The sequence below is a fragment of the Ornithorhynchus anatinus genome, chromosome 9, assembly GCF_004115215.2.
Source record: "Ornithorhynchus anatinus isolate Pmale09 chromosome 9, mOrnAna1.pri.v4, whole genome shotgun sequence".
NCBI lineage: Eukaryota > Metazoa > Chordata > Mammalia > Monotremata > Ornithorhynchidae > Ornithorhynchus > Ornithorhynchus anatinus.
The window spans coordinates 57,171,654-57,185,819 of NC_041736.1; the positions used below are offsets into that span (position 1 = coordinate 57,171,654).

Consider the following 14,166-nt stretch of genomic DNA (forward strand, 5'->3'; position numbering starts at 1 on the left):
TGAGTAGAAGCAATCAGTTATTCTTCGGGGATGTTTGAATATGACTATTCTGTCCCCTGTGACAATTAGTAAAATACTGTATTTCATTTTATGTGGGGCACAGGAGTAAATGTGCAGCTAGGTAGAGGCTTCAGGTTGCTCCAAATTATCCTTGTTATGTTTTTTAAAAGAATTCTGATTATGTTCCTGTATATTTTTAAAGTCTTAGCCCCACAGACCTGGCAACATTGCGGAAGTGTAAAACTGAGAATATGGTTGATATAAGTGGGAAAAGAATTGCAGTGGAAGCATAAGAATGTGCTTACGGTCAATTTTTTTGACACAGTTTTAAGGTAATGGCAAAAATAAGAATGGAAAGAGCAGGTGTTTTGGATAAAATGACTGCCTCAAGTTCTGAAATTCCAAGTCAGTGCCATGTGGTGCTGTCAAAAAGTACACGTCACATTTTCTGAAAAGGCAAAACTTTGCTAATTAGAGAGTTTGATATTTTTACCAAGATCAGTATTTATCCTTTCCAGTTATACTCCATTTCTCACAGTCCCAAATCCATCTTTGGAGACAGATGTGAGCTGAGCCTTTCTTCCTTCCTGCCTTCCTTCCCTCTCTCTCTCCCTTCCTTCCGTCTTTTCCTTCCATGTCTCTCTTTTCTTTTTCTTTTTTTCCAGATATAGACTCCCCTGACTAGACCTGGCAACAAGTATGCGTACTGTTTGGAATGGCTTATGCACTCTCAGAGAGGGAAGTTTAGTTATTTTCGTTTGGATGGTGAACAAAAGCACATGATGAGGGGAACTTCTGTAGATCTTCATTTGCAGATCTGTAGCTTGTAGCTATGTAGGGGCGCATCCAGCTGTGACTGCCAGTTGTAGTTGCTTGTAGTAGCCAAAAAGAAGATGAAAGAGTTAGTGGGGGGCTTCAACCTGGCTGATTGTTAAAGGAGCAGGGAATAGAAAAGGAAGGAGAAGAGATGATGTTGAGAAAAGCATCATTCACTTGAGTCAGAGGTCCTGGATTCCCTTGCTCCTTTAAAGTTCAATATTCCGTGCTGAAACAGATGCTTTTTCCATATCTATTTTTCCTCCTTTTTTATACTTCCCCAACTTTCCAATAAATCATCTTGATATCTATCCAAGCGTTAGAATTACTGATCCAAAGTCTTATACGTAATCCAAATGAAGTATTGAAAAGGGGATCATGGAAAAAATGATGTAGAATGATTGGATTTACTTGTCTAATGTAGTTTCTTGAGTTCAGTTCAATGAGCTGGGGTTACTGTGACTGTCACGGCCAGGTTAACTGCAGGCAGTCCAGACAGTGGCTGCAGTCTTGTGACCATAGCAAACATGGGAGACGCCCATCACTAACCATTTTAAGAGTAGTTGCCAACCGTTTCATTTTCCTCCGAGAACACTACGCCACTCTGGGCTCAGTTGGCTTGAATGGGAAAGGCTATGCAAAGTTGGCTAGGCTGATTTTTCATTTCTCAGTGTTGCCTGTTCTCAGACATTTCACTTGCACCTGTTTGTCTAGCACAAAAGAAATGGCTGTATCAAGTGTTTTTGCCAACTCCAAATGGAGGTCATGCTCTCCTGCCTTAAATATTCTAAGCCAAGCTGCAATCTTGTATAAATCTGACTCTTTGCAAGATTTGTGCTCTTGGACTCTAAGTTGTCAGTAGGAAGAATATGAAATTAAAGTGATTGTGTTAAGTTCTGATTCTGGTTAGGCATAAAATGCTATAAAGCGATATAAAACGTTATAGCATGTAGTCTAAAACTGAAAAGATTCCCCCAGTTAATAATACTGTAGCTGTTTTGTTTTAACCTGGATGATCTTTTTTTAGCTGTGGAAATTGAATACCTCACCTCAATTTGTAAAATAAAATTATCACTTAGAGGGAGAGGTTTTGTGCCCAAGGCACTTTCCCATTCTCATTTCTGTGGGATAGGCACTGCTAAAACTTCTCCATGAAGAGGAGCTTTTGTTGTGTTTCAGTGACACAGAAATGTGCACATGGGAGCACTGAGCGGCTAATTCAGTGAATTTAATATCACTTCAACACTACCCTTTAGAACAGGGTATTCAAAGGTCTGGGATAAACTGAATACACTCTTACATTTGCAAAACTATGTTAGGGTAGAATAGGCATTTTATTCAGTCCAAATGCTTTGTCAAAAGTCAAATAAAGCATATTATCATTCTGAAGCCAATGCATTTAGATTACTTGTTGAAAGCTTTATTGGAGTAAGCCAATTAGTTCTCTTCCTGTGACTCTTTCATGATTCTGTTAGCAGCTGGAGAGAAACAACCCAAGGATCCATTATCACTGGAATAGCAATCATTTTTTGCAACTTATAGGCACAGTGGCTTCTCAATAAGACATTATTTCTAAATCAACAATCTGATTAGACAATTTTGGGGGGATTTTTTTTTTTTGCTTAAATTATTTGGGTCATTGTGACCTTTAAATCCTCACTCTTTGATGTTCTGGCATGTCATCCTTTTTTTTCCCCTGAAGATTGGCATTGAATATTTCAGTGGGGTCTCTGGGTCATTAATAAGGCTAGGCTTGAACTCAGGCTTTTTTTTAAAAAAAAATCTATTTTTTTCCTAAGTAGTTTCGTATTCTATGCATGAAATGAAGCTTTGTAACTCCCCTGTTGAACAGATCCATGGCTTCATTCCCTCTCAGATCTTTCATTCATTCATTCATTGTCGTATTTATTGAGCGCTTACTGTAGGCAGACCACTGTACTAAGCGCTTGGAAAGTACAATTTGGCAACAGATAAAGACAATCCCTACCCAACAGTGGGCTCACAGTTTAGAAGGGGGAGACAGACAACAAAACAAATAGACAGGCATCCATAGCATCAAAATAGATAAATAGATACATACACATTATTAATAAAATAGAGTAATAAATATGTACAAATATACTCAAGTGCTGTGGGGCAGGAAAGGGGTTAGAGCAGAGGGAGGGAGTCGGGTTGATGGGGGAAGGGAGGAGGATCAAAGGAGAAGAGGGGCTCAGTCTGGGAAGGCCTCTTGGAGGAGATGAGCTCTCAGTAGGGGTTTGAAAAAGGGAAGTTTGGTGGCTGTGAGGAGGGAGGGGATTCCAGGCCAGAGGTGGGACATGGGCCAGGGGTTGATGGCGAGTCAGGCGAGAACGAGGCCCAGTGAGGTTAGCGGCAGCGGAGCGGATGTGCGGGCTGCGATGGAGAAGGAGAGTAGGGAGGTGAGGTAGGAGGGGGCAAGGTGATGGAGAGCTTTGAGGCCAATAGCGAGGAGTTCATCTGCCACTCTAGGAGCTCTAAAACTGTTCAGTTTGCATTTTCAGTTGGGTGGTTTGATGTCTACTTGAACAGAAAAGTGGAATATCATACTAGGTGCTTATGCTTCCTCAATGATTAATCCAGATAAAGAGATGAAAAAATCCCATAAGAATCTATACAATCTCACAACACCAATACCACTACTTGAAAGTCCCATTCTCTCAGGGAATTTCAGTGCATTGTAGGCAATGGTGCAAAATTATGGAGAAAAAGTGCTTTGGATTGAGAAGTTAAATAGCAGTGATCAACTAACCAAGCTGCTCGAGGCCGAAGTAGGACATCTTATTGAGAGCTGAGAGATATCAATTTTTCAGTGACAAAAGGGATGTTTATTGAAGTCTGTGTTGTGGAAAGTGAAACAAGCCAGGAAGCAAGCCTATGTGACGAGTGATGGGGTGAAGACATATGAGACTATGCAGACTGAAAGCAAACCAACAACTTTTACATATTCCTGAAGAGTGTTTATGTATTGACAGACTCCACCAAAGCTTTACCCAACTCTAGACTGTGAGCTCATTTTGACCAGGGAGTATGTCTGTTAGTGGTTATTTTGTACTCTCCCAACCGCTTAGTACAGTGCTTTGTAAACAGAAGCAGCATGACGTAGAGGATAGAGCATGGGTCTGGGAGTCAGGAGGTCATGGTTTCTATTCCTGGTTCCTCCACTTGTCTGCTGTATGACCTTGGGCAAGTCACTTCACTTCCTTGTTCCTCAGTTACCTCATCTGTAAAATGGGGATTAAGACTGTGAACCCCTCCTGGGACAGGGACTGCGTCCAACCTGATTTGTTTGTATCCACCCCAGTGGTTAACACAGTGCCTGACACATAATAAGTGCTAAACAAATAGCACAATTACTAGTAAGTGCTCCGTAAGTACAGTTGAATGAAGGAGGGAAGGAAGGAATGAACTTCATCCTTATCACTGACAAAGAGCTCCTAGAAAAATGGCAACAGCACATTAGTAACAGCTTCTACCTTTGAGGGTGAAACTTTTTGAAGAATAGTTTGCCTCTCATCTTGTCTGCCGTGCCTTTTTCTCCCAACACTTTACGAAGTTACTAGTGCAGTCAGGGCCATGAAGACTGATGGAGTTTCAGCATCTGATGGCCTAGCATTTGAGAGGTTATTTGGGTTGGCCTCCTGCCCGGGCACCTCTTTTGGCTTTGGATCACTGAGGAAATGCCTTCCACTGTGCCTCCATCATCATCATCTTTAGGAAAAAAGGAAGAGTCAGCTGCAGCTCTTGTCCAGTCTCACTGAGTGTGCAACTGTCCGGTCTGTTTGCTATAAGTGATACCATACTTTCTGGCCTATTCTAATTTTTATTGAGTGTCCAGGTCAGAGAAGGTAAATGTCATATGGTGAGGGAATATGGTCAGAAATGTTGAAAACCCAGAGTTATCTACTGCACCAGCCATTACTCCCCCAAAAGACCCCATTTTTGGGTAGGGTCAGTAGAAGTATACATGAAAGTATATGTATGTGCCAGGCACTGTACTAAGCACTGGGGTAGATACAAGCTAATCAGATTGGACTCAATCTGGGCCTCGTATGGGGCTCGCAGTTTTAATCCCCGTTTTACAGATGAGGTAATTGAGGCACAGGGAAGTCAAGTGACCTGCCCACGGTCACACAGCAGACAAGTGGCGGATCTGGATTAGAACCCAGATCCTCTGACTCCCTGGTCTGTGCTCTTGCATTCGGCCATGCTGCTTCCTTCAAAACTCCTATCCCACATTTGCACCATTCTAGCACTAATCCCCATTCTAGCACTATTCCTTCAAAGAATTGCGTAAACGCTTAATAGTATTATGAGCCGGACTTGAGGTTGGAAAGTCTCTTTTGATCCCTGCGAATAGCAGCAACCCAATTCACAGTGACTTGGTGACATTCTGGATCGTCAGACATCTTAAGAGCAACATGTGATGTTTGAGCTGCCATTGGCGGCGGCTGGGACTGGGCTGTAGTCTGCTGGTAGGAATCAAAAACAAAAGACTTAATTGTAATCAAGACCTATTTGTGCCTGTTGCTTTTTTTGCTGTCATGTCACCCTCATTTAGAAATAAATTTGACTGTCCTTACTAGATTTATTCTTCTAAAGTAATGGTCCTTATTATGTAGATGTTTGTAAATTTCAGAAATTTTCCAGGTACTGAAGATAATCTAGTGGATCTGATTGCTAGCCTGATGCGATATTCCCTGTCTCCTTGATAGATAAAGCCTGTATTTGGCCTATTCTTCCCATCAGGCAGGCCACCAGTTCTCTATGAATTTATAATATAATCAAATGGGTCTGCCATTATTTTAGTCAATATTGTAAGAAACGTCAATATTGTAAGAAACTTAAAAATATATATATATCATTAGAACCTGCTGATTGGAAACACATCCTGCTTATCGAAGTACACTTTGAGTTCTAACAGTTTTATTATTGTTCTTTCATATTACTAATAATTGCTCTCATCTGAATTTGACCCATTTGAACTGTTTGGGGTTAAAAGCAGAAGAGTGAGATCATCCAAAACCTCTCCTTCCCTCATTTTAACATTTTTCTAGGACTTGCTCCCTAAATACAGATGGCAGGTTTTGGTCAGAATATTTAAAAGTGACTAGTAAATGGGTGGAAGCTATTTTTTAACTGGAAATTAGTTTTGATTTGTCCTGGCAATAGTTGACCCATGGAATAGCCTTGCTGGATGTGGTGTTTGCTATTCTTGGACATATAGATGCCTCTCATAATTGTAACTGTTTAAATCCTTAGACCATCATAGAACTCTCTGAAGAACGAGATGGCCTTCACTTTCTCCCACATGCCTCATCTGCACAGTCACCTTGTGGTTCCCCAGGCATGAAGCGCACTGAAAGCAGACAGCACCTCTCGGTGGAACTCGCAGATGCAAAGGCAAAGATTAGAAGGCTTAGACAGGAGCTGTAAGTGTATCCTCCTTTCTGTGAGAACAGTGCTTGGTGCTTAGTAATGCTTAACAAATGCCATTATTATTATTATTAATAATTGAGGAATTGTTTTATTTCCTAGGCCTGTTTTGCCGTAAGTGAAAAATGAAATTGGTCTTATAGCAGGTTGTAAACCGATGGAATATAAGATTAAAGAGAAATAAGTTAAAAAATTTCCTTCTGTTAAGTTCAAGCATAAGAAAGACGTTTTAAAAAAAAATACACCAAGTTGGAAGGAGAGGATAAGGGGAGGAAGGCGATTAGAAGTGGGTGGAGGAGATGAAAACAGGTGGAGGAAGAGAAAACCGTGTTAGTAACTGTTCACTTCTACAACACTTGGGCCCCAAAATTTTCAACTTAGATCCCTTGGAAGCTTTCATGGATTTTTAGTACAAATAACCTGAAATGGTTTGAAGGAGGTGGTTGAATCCCGTAGGGGAAAAAAAAAGCCCCTTTTCTAGGCTATAGGAAAACCAGAAAACAAAAAGATGCAGCTCTCATTTGCGGATGTCTGCATTATTTCATCCCTATTGAAGTGGGTCCGCCCAGGATATTCTATAAACAGCTGCACTAGGAAAATTAGTGAAAAGATTGCAGTTATTAGTTTGACTGGCAGTTAATAGATAGCCTAAACATTGAACGCTAGTATGTTCTGTATAATTTACTACAATCCTCTCTAGTCTTTAGAAGAAGCCTGCAATTAGAACTGTAATGAGGGCCATGAATCGCTTAACATTTTGCACTGTATTAGAATTTAATTTGTAAATAAATTTCACCAGAAAATAGGGGTGTATTTAAAATCCTAGACTTCTTGCAGTGATTTAATAATATTTAGTATATGCTGTGTTATTGGAATTGAAATTATAAAAATGTAAGAAAAATTTACTGAAAAAAAAGCCAAATTACAAAATAGAATCCAGAATGGATTGAATTGCAAGCTTAGTTTAATGTACTTTACATATTTCAAAATGTATTATTTTGTATACCTTTTTCCCTCAAGAATTTGTAACATCTATTATTTAAGGGATGAATCTTCAATAAATTACAAGGATTAAAGGATAAAATGTATATCCAGATGATATAAACAGATTAGACTGCCATACCACATAGAAACTTGCTAACTCTATATAATTCAATTCAAATTGCTACCTAATAGTCTGCAATTTTTAAACAGTACACTAATATTTTGTTAAATTTATAATAATATAATGACTACAATGAAATATATTATGTATTGTTATATAATATATGTTATATATAATTTCAATATAATGAAAGTGATGTGTGAACTCGTATTCCTCAGGCGTGTTGTTTTTGGTTTATGGTATGGCCTTTGGGTACCAGAAAAGCAACAATATATTATAAATACCAAGTGATTAGATCTGTGTGACTTATTATACAGACTAATATTTGAGTAAAATGAAATCTTAGCACTTATATTTTGAAGGTCAGCAATATATGTTTGGAGCAAAAAAAAAAGCAGAGATTGTCCCTGGAGGGCCAAGGATCATATCTAATTCTCACTTTTGTATTGTTTTTTCCCATCACTTAATACAGTTCTCTGAAAACAGTAGACACTCAATAAATTCCATTACTAAGATTAGGGGAACTCAAGAGATAAGTGACCATCATCATCAGTGTTCAAATATTTACTCAGCGTCTGGCAGAACATTCTCCCTCCAGCTTCCTGAAATTTAAATTTCATGAGTCTTGCTCTGGACTCTATTTTTCAAAGTGAAATGAATTCCGAATCAGGAACTCATTTGCCTACAACAAAGATACTAAATCACCTTATTTGTTCTGGCTTTGGGATGAAAGTATCTAGGTTTCCGTGTTGTGCTTTCTGTTCTCAGAATAGGAGGCAGGGAAATTAGGGAAAGAGGAGTTCCTTAGAGCTCTGCACATTCTCCTTTCCTTTCCAACTCTCTACTCTCACTGACCTTGGATTTTCATGCCAAGCCGATCTGTTCTGTTAGAGACTTGGCTGAGAAATAGCGTGGCCTAATGGAAAGAGCAAGACCCTGGGAGTCGAGACCTTGGTTCTGCCACCAGCCTGCTGTGTGACTTCGGGCAAGTCACATAAGGCCTCTGAGCCTCTGTTTTCTCATTTGTAAATTGGGAACTAAGTACCTATTCTCCTTCCCTTTACATGTGAGCCTCATGTAGGACAGAGGCTGTGTCTGATCGGAATCTATTTTATCTTCTCCAGTGTTTGGCGCATAGTAACTGTTAAATACTTTTGAATATTAATAATATTATCCTCCTCTTCCTCCTCATTATTATTGAAAATAAGGTTTGGTTCAAACAGATTTCATCCCTACTTTAATTTCTGTTAAGAGAATGAGGAGGAAGATTGTATTTAAAGTAAAGAAGCTCCAGGAGTTAATAATGCACTATAATAGTGAGGATGGATTTGTTCTAATAAAAATGAATATGAATCTAATTATGTAACTACATTAAAGCCTATTCTATAGTAGCGTGTTTTTGCATTTTCAAGGGAGGAGAAGACTGAGCAATTATTAGACTGTAAACAGGAACTCGAACAGATGGAAACAGAACTAAAGCGGCTACAACAAGAGGTTTGTATACGGAAACATTGTTATGCAAAGACAACTCAAATATTGGGGGTTTGATTTAACTGTGGTCAATTCTTCCATAAACAAGTGTTTTTACTAATCTTTTGGATAGAAAGCTGTTGGGAATTCAGGCCCCCTCTTCCAACAGTCTGCCCAGAAAAACTTGATGTTGGAGGAATTGGTTGTTCACAAGCATGAAGCATGGGTTGAGGGATAAGTATTATAATGGGATTTCTTAACATGGAGTTCTTCAAGAACACAACTCCCACTTGAGATGAGAATTTAACTGAAATTAAAATTTGTCCTTTAGAAACAAGAATTTGTTCCTTAAAATCAGTAGGCCACCCGTAAATTAAGAATTGAATTTTAAAATGATGATTTTTTTGAGGTGCATGATTAGTTAATGATTGGCTTTTTATTCAACTTGAAAACACAGTTTGCCCAAAATTACTGTTCCTCATCTGTTTCAGGATTTTAACTGGAACAGAGAAGATAAATTGGGAAACATAAATGTAGATAATGAACTGGCTGACAATCCCTAATTCTTTCTTTATAGAATATGAACTTACTTTCGGATGCTCGCTCCGCCAGAGTGTACCGAGATGAATTGGATGCCCTTCGAGAGAAGGCAATCAGAGTTGACAAACTTGAAAGTGAAGTCAGTCGTTATAAAGAAAGATTGCATGATATTGAATTTTACAAGGCAAGAGTTGAGGTATGTTTGAAGAATTTCAGCTGATCACAATGAATTTTTGTCTTTTAAAATATTCTGTTTGAAATTATATTGTTATCTTTGAGTAAATATCTCGCAGTATGAACAATGAAAAAGTTCACCTGTTGCATACATATAAATACCACAGGGTGTGTTTGGCTTCTTTTTTTGGTCTTTGCAAATATGGTGTCTCCTACCAAGTCCAACTCTCTGCATGTCCTGAACCTTAAGGTACCCAAAAAAGCAGTGATATTAGTGGACGTGGAAAGATCCGCTAGGTCCCCTAGAATGATAAGGTATGATGGATGAAAATAATTTCCACGATTTCAACAGTAGACAGAAATATCATTTTCAGAGGTCCATAATAAATATGTATTGCATGTCTCCTATGTGCAGCATACCACACTATACTAAGCACTGGGGTTGGGGAGGAGTTCAAGGAGCATTCATGGAAGGTAAATTTGTTACTGCCCAGGCAAAACAATTTGAGGGGAGTAAGGCAGTGCAGAAAGATTTGCAAAGGAATTACAAAAACACCATCAGGGAAATGGACAATGGTTGTGGTATATTCTTTAAACCAAATAACGCTATCAACAGTTAAGGCAGGAGTGATAAGGACTGGATCAAGAAATACAGAGTCAAAGAGAAGACACTGAAAGTCAGGAGGAGAAGGGTGATCATGAATGCTGAAGGATTACATTATGAAAATATGTACTCCAACTACACTGGAAAGAACAAAGGTGTTATTATTGATTAGGAAAGGCAACTACCACACTGATATACCCCATTTAGTGCTCTTACATTGATTTCATAGGAGAGTAAGTGCAGCAGCACTAAGCTAAGTGGAGCTTCCCACCTTAGGCTTATTAATGTGTTCCTAAGACCCAAACAGTGAATCAAAATAATGTAAAATAATTTTTAAATGATAAGCACAATACAATTTTATCCTTTGATGCAAATACCTATAACATGTTACGAATGAGATTTTTATGAGTAGATATGTAAATGTTTAATTTTGAAAATACCTCGCACATATTTTTTAAAAAATCACCACTCTAGTGTGCAAGAATCTATCTCACTTTACTTGTTGCTATATAATAATGTTGGTATTTGTTAAGCGCTTACTATGTGCCGAGCACTGTTCTCAGTGCTGGATAGAACCCAGCTGTTGTAATGGGCTTTTAAGAACTCAATTCAAGTCAGAGTACGTTAGAGGTGGAGGGGGAGTGGAAGAGATTTGAGCCAAAGTTAACTTTGCAGAACTCTAAAAGCATAGCATTTTCTAAAAATGAGAAAGCACCATAAGAAATACTTGCAAAAAAATTCATTAGTGTGATTAGGGGAAAAGCACTTAGAAGAAGTCTTATAGTTGGGGATTCCTCTACAGTCCTTATAACTCTCTTCTCACAACTGCACAGAATCATCATTCACAGTAATGGAGAATGATCTTAAATTGAATACCAGCAGAGAACAGGCCGTATGGTATTCCCAACTATTGTTCATATCTACTTCCTTTGAAAGGTCCTGAATTCTAAATCCCAGTCTAGTTTGAGTTTGTTGATTTCACCTTCAAAGCCATATTAAAATCACGTCTCCTTCAAGAGGCCTTCCCCAAATAAGCCTACTGTTCCCCTACTCCGTCTCCTATGCACTTGGATCTGCACCCTATAATAAAAATAATAATGCTATTTGTTAAGCGCTTGCTGTGTGCCGGGGACTGTATTAAGCGCTGGGGTGGATATAAGCAAGCATTTGATATTCACTAGACCCTCAGCCGACAGCATGGGCTGAGGTACATGCACATATGTACATATCCGTAATTTATTTTAATGTCTTTCTCCCCCTCTAGATTGTCAGCTTGGGCAAGGAGTATATCTTTCAACTCTATTGTATTCTACTCCCCCAAGTGCTTAGTACACATGCTCTGCAGGTAGTAAGCACTCTATAAATACCATACTTACATACTTCCCCATTCCTGAACATGCACTCACATTTGTGCTCACATTTCTTTCATAATAATATAACCACACTTAATTTGTTCATGGTGCTTTGTGTGGCAGTTATTTTCAACTCTATTATTTAAAATTTCCTGAAAAACAATTCATGTATATCAAAGTAAAACATGGTATAATTATTTGATGAATACAGCACATTAATAGCAACTATCTAGCCTACAATGCAAATTCATTCTTACAAAAGAATCAGAAAATTTTGAAGTGTACAGATAAGTTAATTGTAATAAATAACCATGCTGATTTAAAATGCTTAAAGGAATTAAAAGAAGACAATCAAGTGTTACTGGAAACAAAGACCATGCTGGAAGACCAATTAGAAAATACCAGAGCTCGTTCTGATAAATTACATGAATTAGAAAAAGAAAATCTACAACTGAAGGCCAAACTACATGATATGGAAATGGTAGGTATATTTTAAGTAAATGGACTATCTGTTCTTATGAAGCAAATTGAGACTGTTTTTACCCTTATAGTAATAAGTGTTGGTATTTGTTAAGCACTTACTATGTGCAGAGCACTGTTCTAAGCGCTGGAGTAGATATAGGGTAATCAGGTTGTCCCACATGAGGCTCACAGTCTTAATCCCCATTTTACAGATGAGAGAACTGAGGCCCAGAGAAGTGAAGTGACTTGCCCTCAGTCACACAGCTGACAAGTGGCAGAGCCGGGATTCAAACCCATGACCTCTGGCTCCCAAGCCCATGCTCTTTCCACTGAGCCACGCTGCTTCTCTAAAGGGAGAGATGAGGGGGTACCCTATAGAGAGGGGAGGCAGGGCTGGGAGAGTGAGATGCAGTAATGATGCCCTCTCGTCGTTGTGTACCTTCTTTGGTGTGTGAGGAACATGCAAGCACCGTTTGGCTCTGAGACAGAATTGCACACCTTTCTTACCTGGGCCATACAGTCTCCAAATTGCATGGGCAAGGGCAAATTGGGAGGAACTGCTCTACAGTAGAGCTGCAGTGATTTTGTGTAATTTAATTCTGAGTGAGTTCTCTCGGGGTCACTAAACTAGTTATATGCATCCCTTCACAACAACCTTCTTTATTTTAGTTCTTTGAATCTGGTGGGGTCAGCAAATAGGCCGTTTTGAGGAATTTCCTTAGAAATGGAAATTGATACATATTGTAGGTGTAACTTTTTTTCAAACTAATATCAAATGTGAAATGCTAATTCAATAGAAAAATCATGTCTTGAGACATGAATTGAAGCAGATGGAAGTGCATTTTTCTCCCCATAAGGAACGTGATCTGGATAGAAAGAAGATTGAAGAGTTGATGGAAGAAAATATGACTTTGGAGATGGCTCAGAAACAAAGTATGGATGAATCATTACATCTTGGCTGGGAACTGGAGCAAATATCCAGAACCAGTGAACTTTCTGAAGGTAAAAAATAAGCACATATGTAACAGAAATGTCCAGTAACCAGAGTTGTAGGATGTTTCATTGTATTGAGTTTTGAAGATCTTTTCTCCCTGTGAAGTGTGTCTGGTCTTGCTTTCAACCTTGAGCTTTTCTTTATTGTCCTAAATTGTCTCTCTCCTAACAAATGTAATGAAAAATATTTGTGTATGTAACTGATTTTTTTCTGTTCATTAGCATCTACCGTGGAATTACGGCACCAGTGAAAACATCTCGCACTGAGCTCATTTCTCGCGTATTGTGAAAGATGTATAAGTAAATGAATGAGATTGCCTTCTGTAGTCCCATAGGATTAGATTTAGACATTCTTTAAAAGCGGAGAGAGTCATGCTCGTTATTTTGAAGCAGCCTGTCTACAAATCTGAAAGAATAGCTACTTCTGGAAATTGGGACCATAGGAGCAAAAGCCTTTAAAAAGCTGTTGCTACCCCAAGCCTTTTGAGCAGGGCAAGCAACCATAACTAGTCTGCCCTGCTTCATGAGTCAAATGAGGACTGGATGGTATTGGAACCCCAAAATGGTGACTTTTCTTTCCGGTCTTCCAACTCCCTGACTACCGCAGCAAGCCTCAAGCCTTGGCTTCTGATATTTCTCCTTTTTTCTGTGGGGTCTGAGCTCTCTGCTGAGTAGGGGGCTCTCCCATCTCCAGAGCCATTGTAGGGAACATGTTTGACCTCTTCCTGAGACTGAGGGATGTGTATTTTCATCTCCCCCCATCGGAGGTGCAGGAGGAGCTTGTTGCAGTAATACTACTGATCCTCGGGTGGGGTGTCTCTCTCTTTTGCCTCTCCTTCCTTCTCTTCCCCAGTTCTCTCTCTGTTACCTCTCTCCCGTCTATGAGGATTTGCCTCTTTGTTATCCTCCTTTTTTTCTCTTGGTCTCTATCTATGTTTTAATGCTCCTCTCTGTATCCCTCAGTCTGTTTTCTCTATGTCTCTGTGTGTCTCTCTTTCCTGTCCCTAGTAGCAGATGAGAATGTAAAGATCGCACTTCTGGAATGATATATCAACACCACATGCATCTTTGTGTTCAAAGATGATGCCTCGGTGGTGAACTTTGACCGGCGTGATGTGTTCACATGTAAAGATTGTTCTTTACTGTCCTGTTGCATTTGCTATTTCCAGTGCCTGATACTGTTTTCAGTTCTGCTT

At 39.1% G+C, this 14,166-nt stretch overlaps 1 protein-coding gene across 9 annotated transcripts in view; it reads left to right on the top strand.

Moving 5' to 3' along the window:
• CCDC88A (coiled-coil domain containing 88A) overlaps nucleotides 1–14,166 on the top strand; it is a 107,645-nt gene that overhangs the window by 48,801 nt on the left and 44,678 nt on the right. For all 9 annotated transcript variants that reach the window (XM_029072069.2, XM_029072068.2, XM_029072070.2 and 6 more), the window contains exons 8-12: nucleotides 6,097–6,266; nucleotides 8,788–8,869; nucleotides 9,423–9,581; nucleotides 11,850–11,996; nucleotides 12,835–12,979. In XM_029072069.2, coding sequence (XP_028927902.1) covers nucleotides 6,097–6,266; nucleotides 8,788–8,869; nucleotides 9,423–9,581; nucleotides 11,850–11,996; nucleotides 12,835–12,979 — 703 coding nt within the window. The remainder of the gene's footprint in view (nucleotides 1–6,096; nucleotides 6,267–8,787; nucleotides 8,870–9,422; nucleotides 9,582–11,849; nucleotides 11,997–12,834; nucleotides 12,980–14,166) is intronic.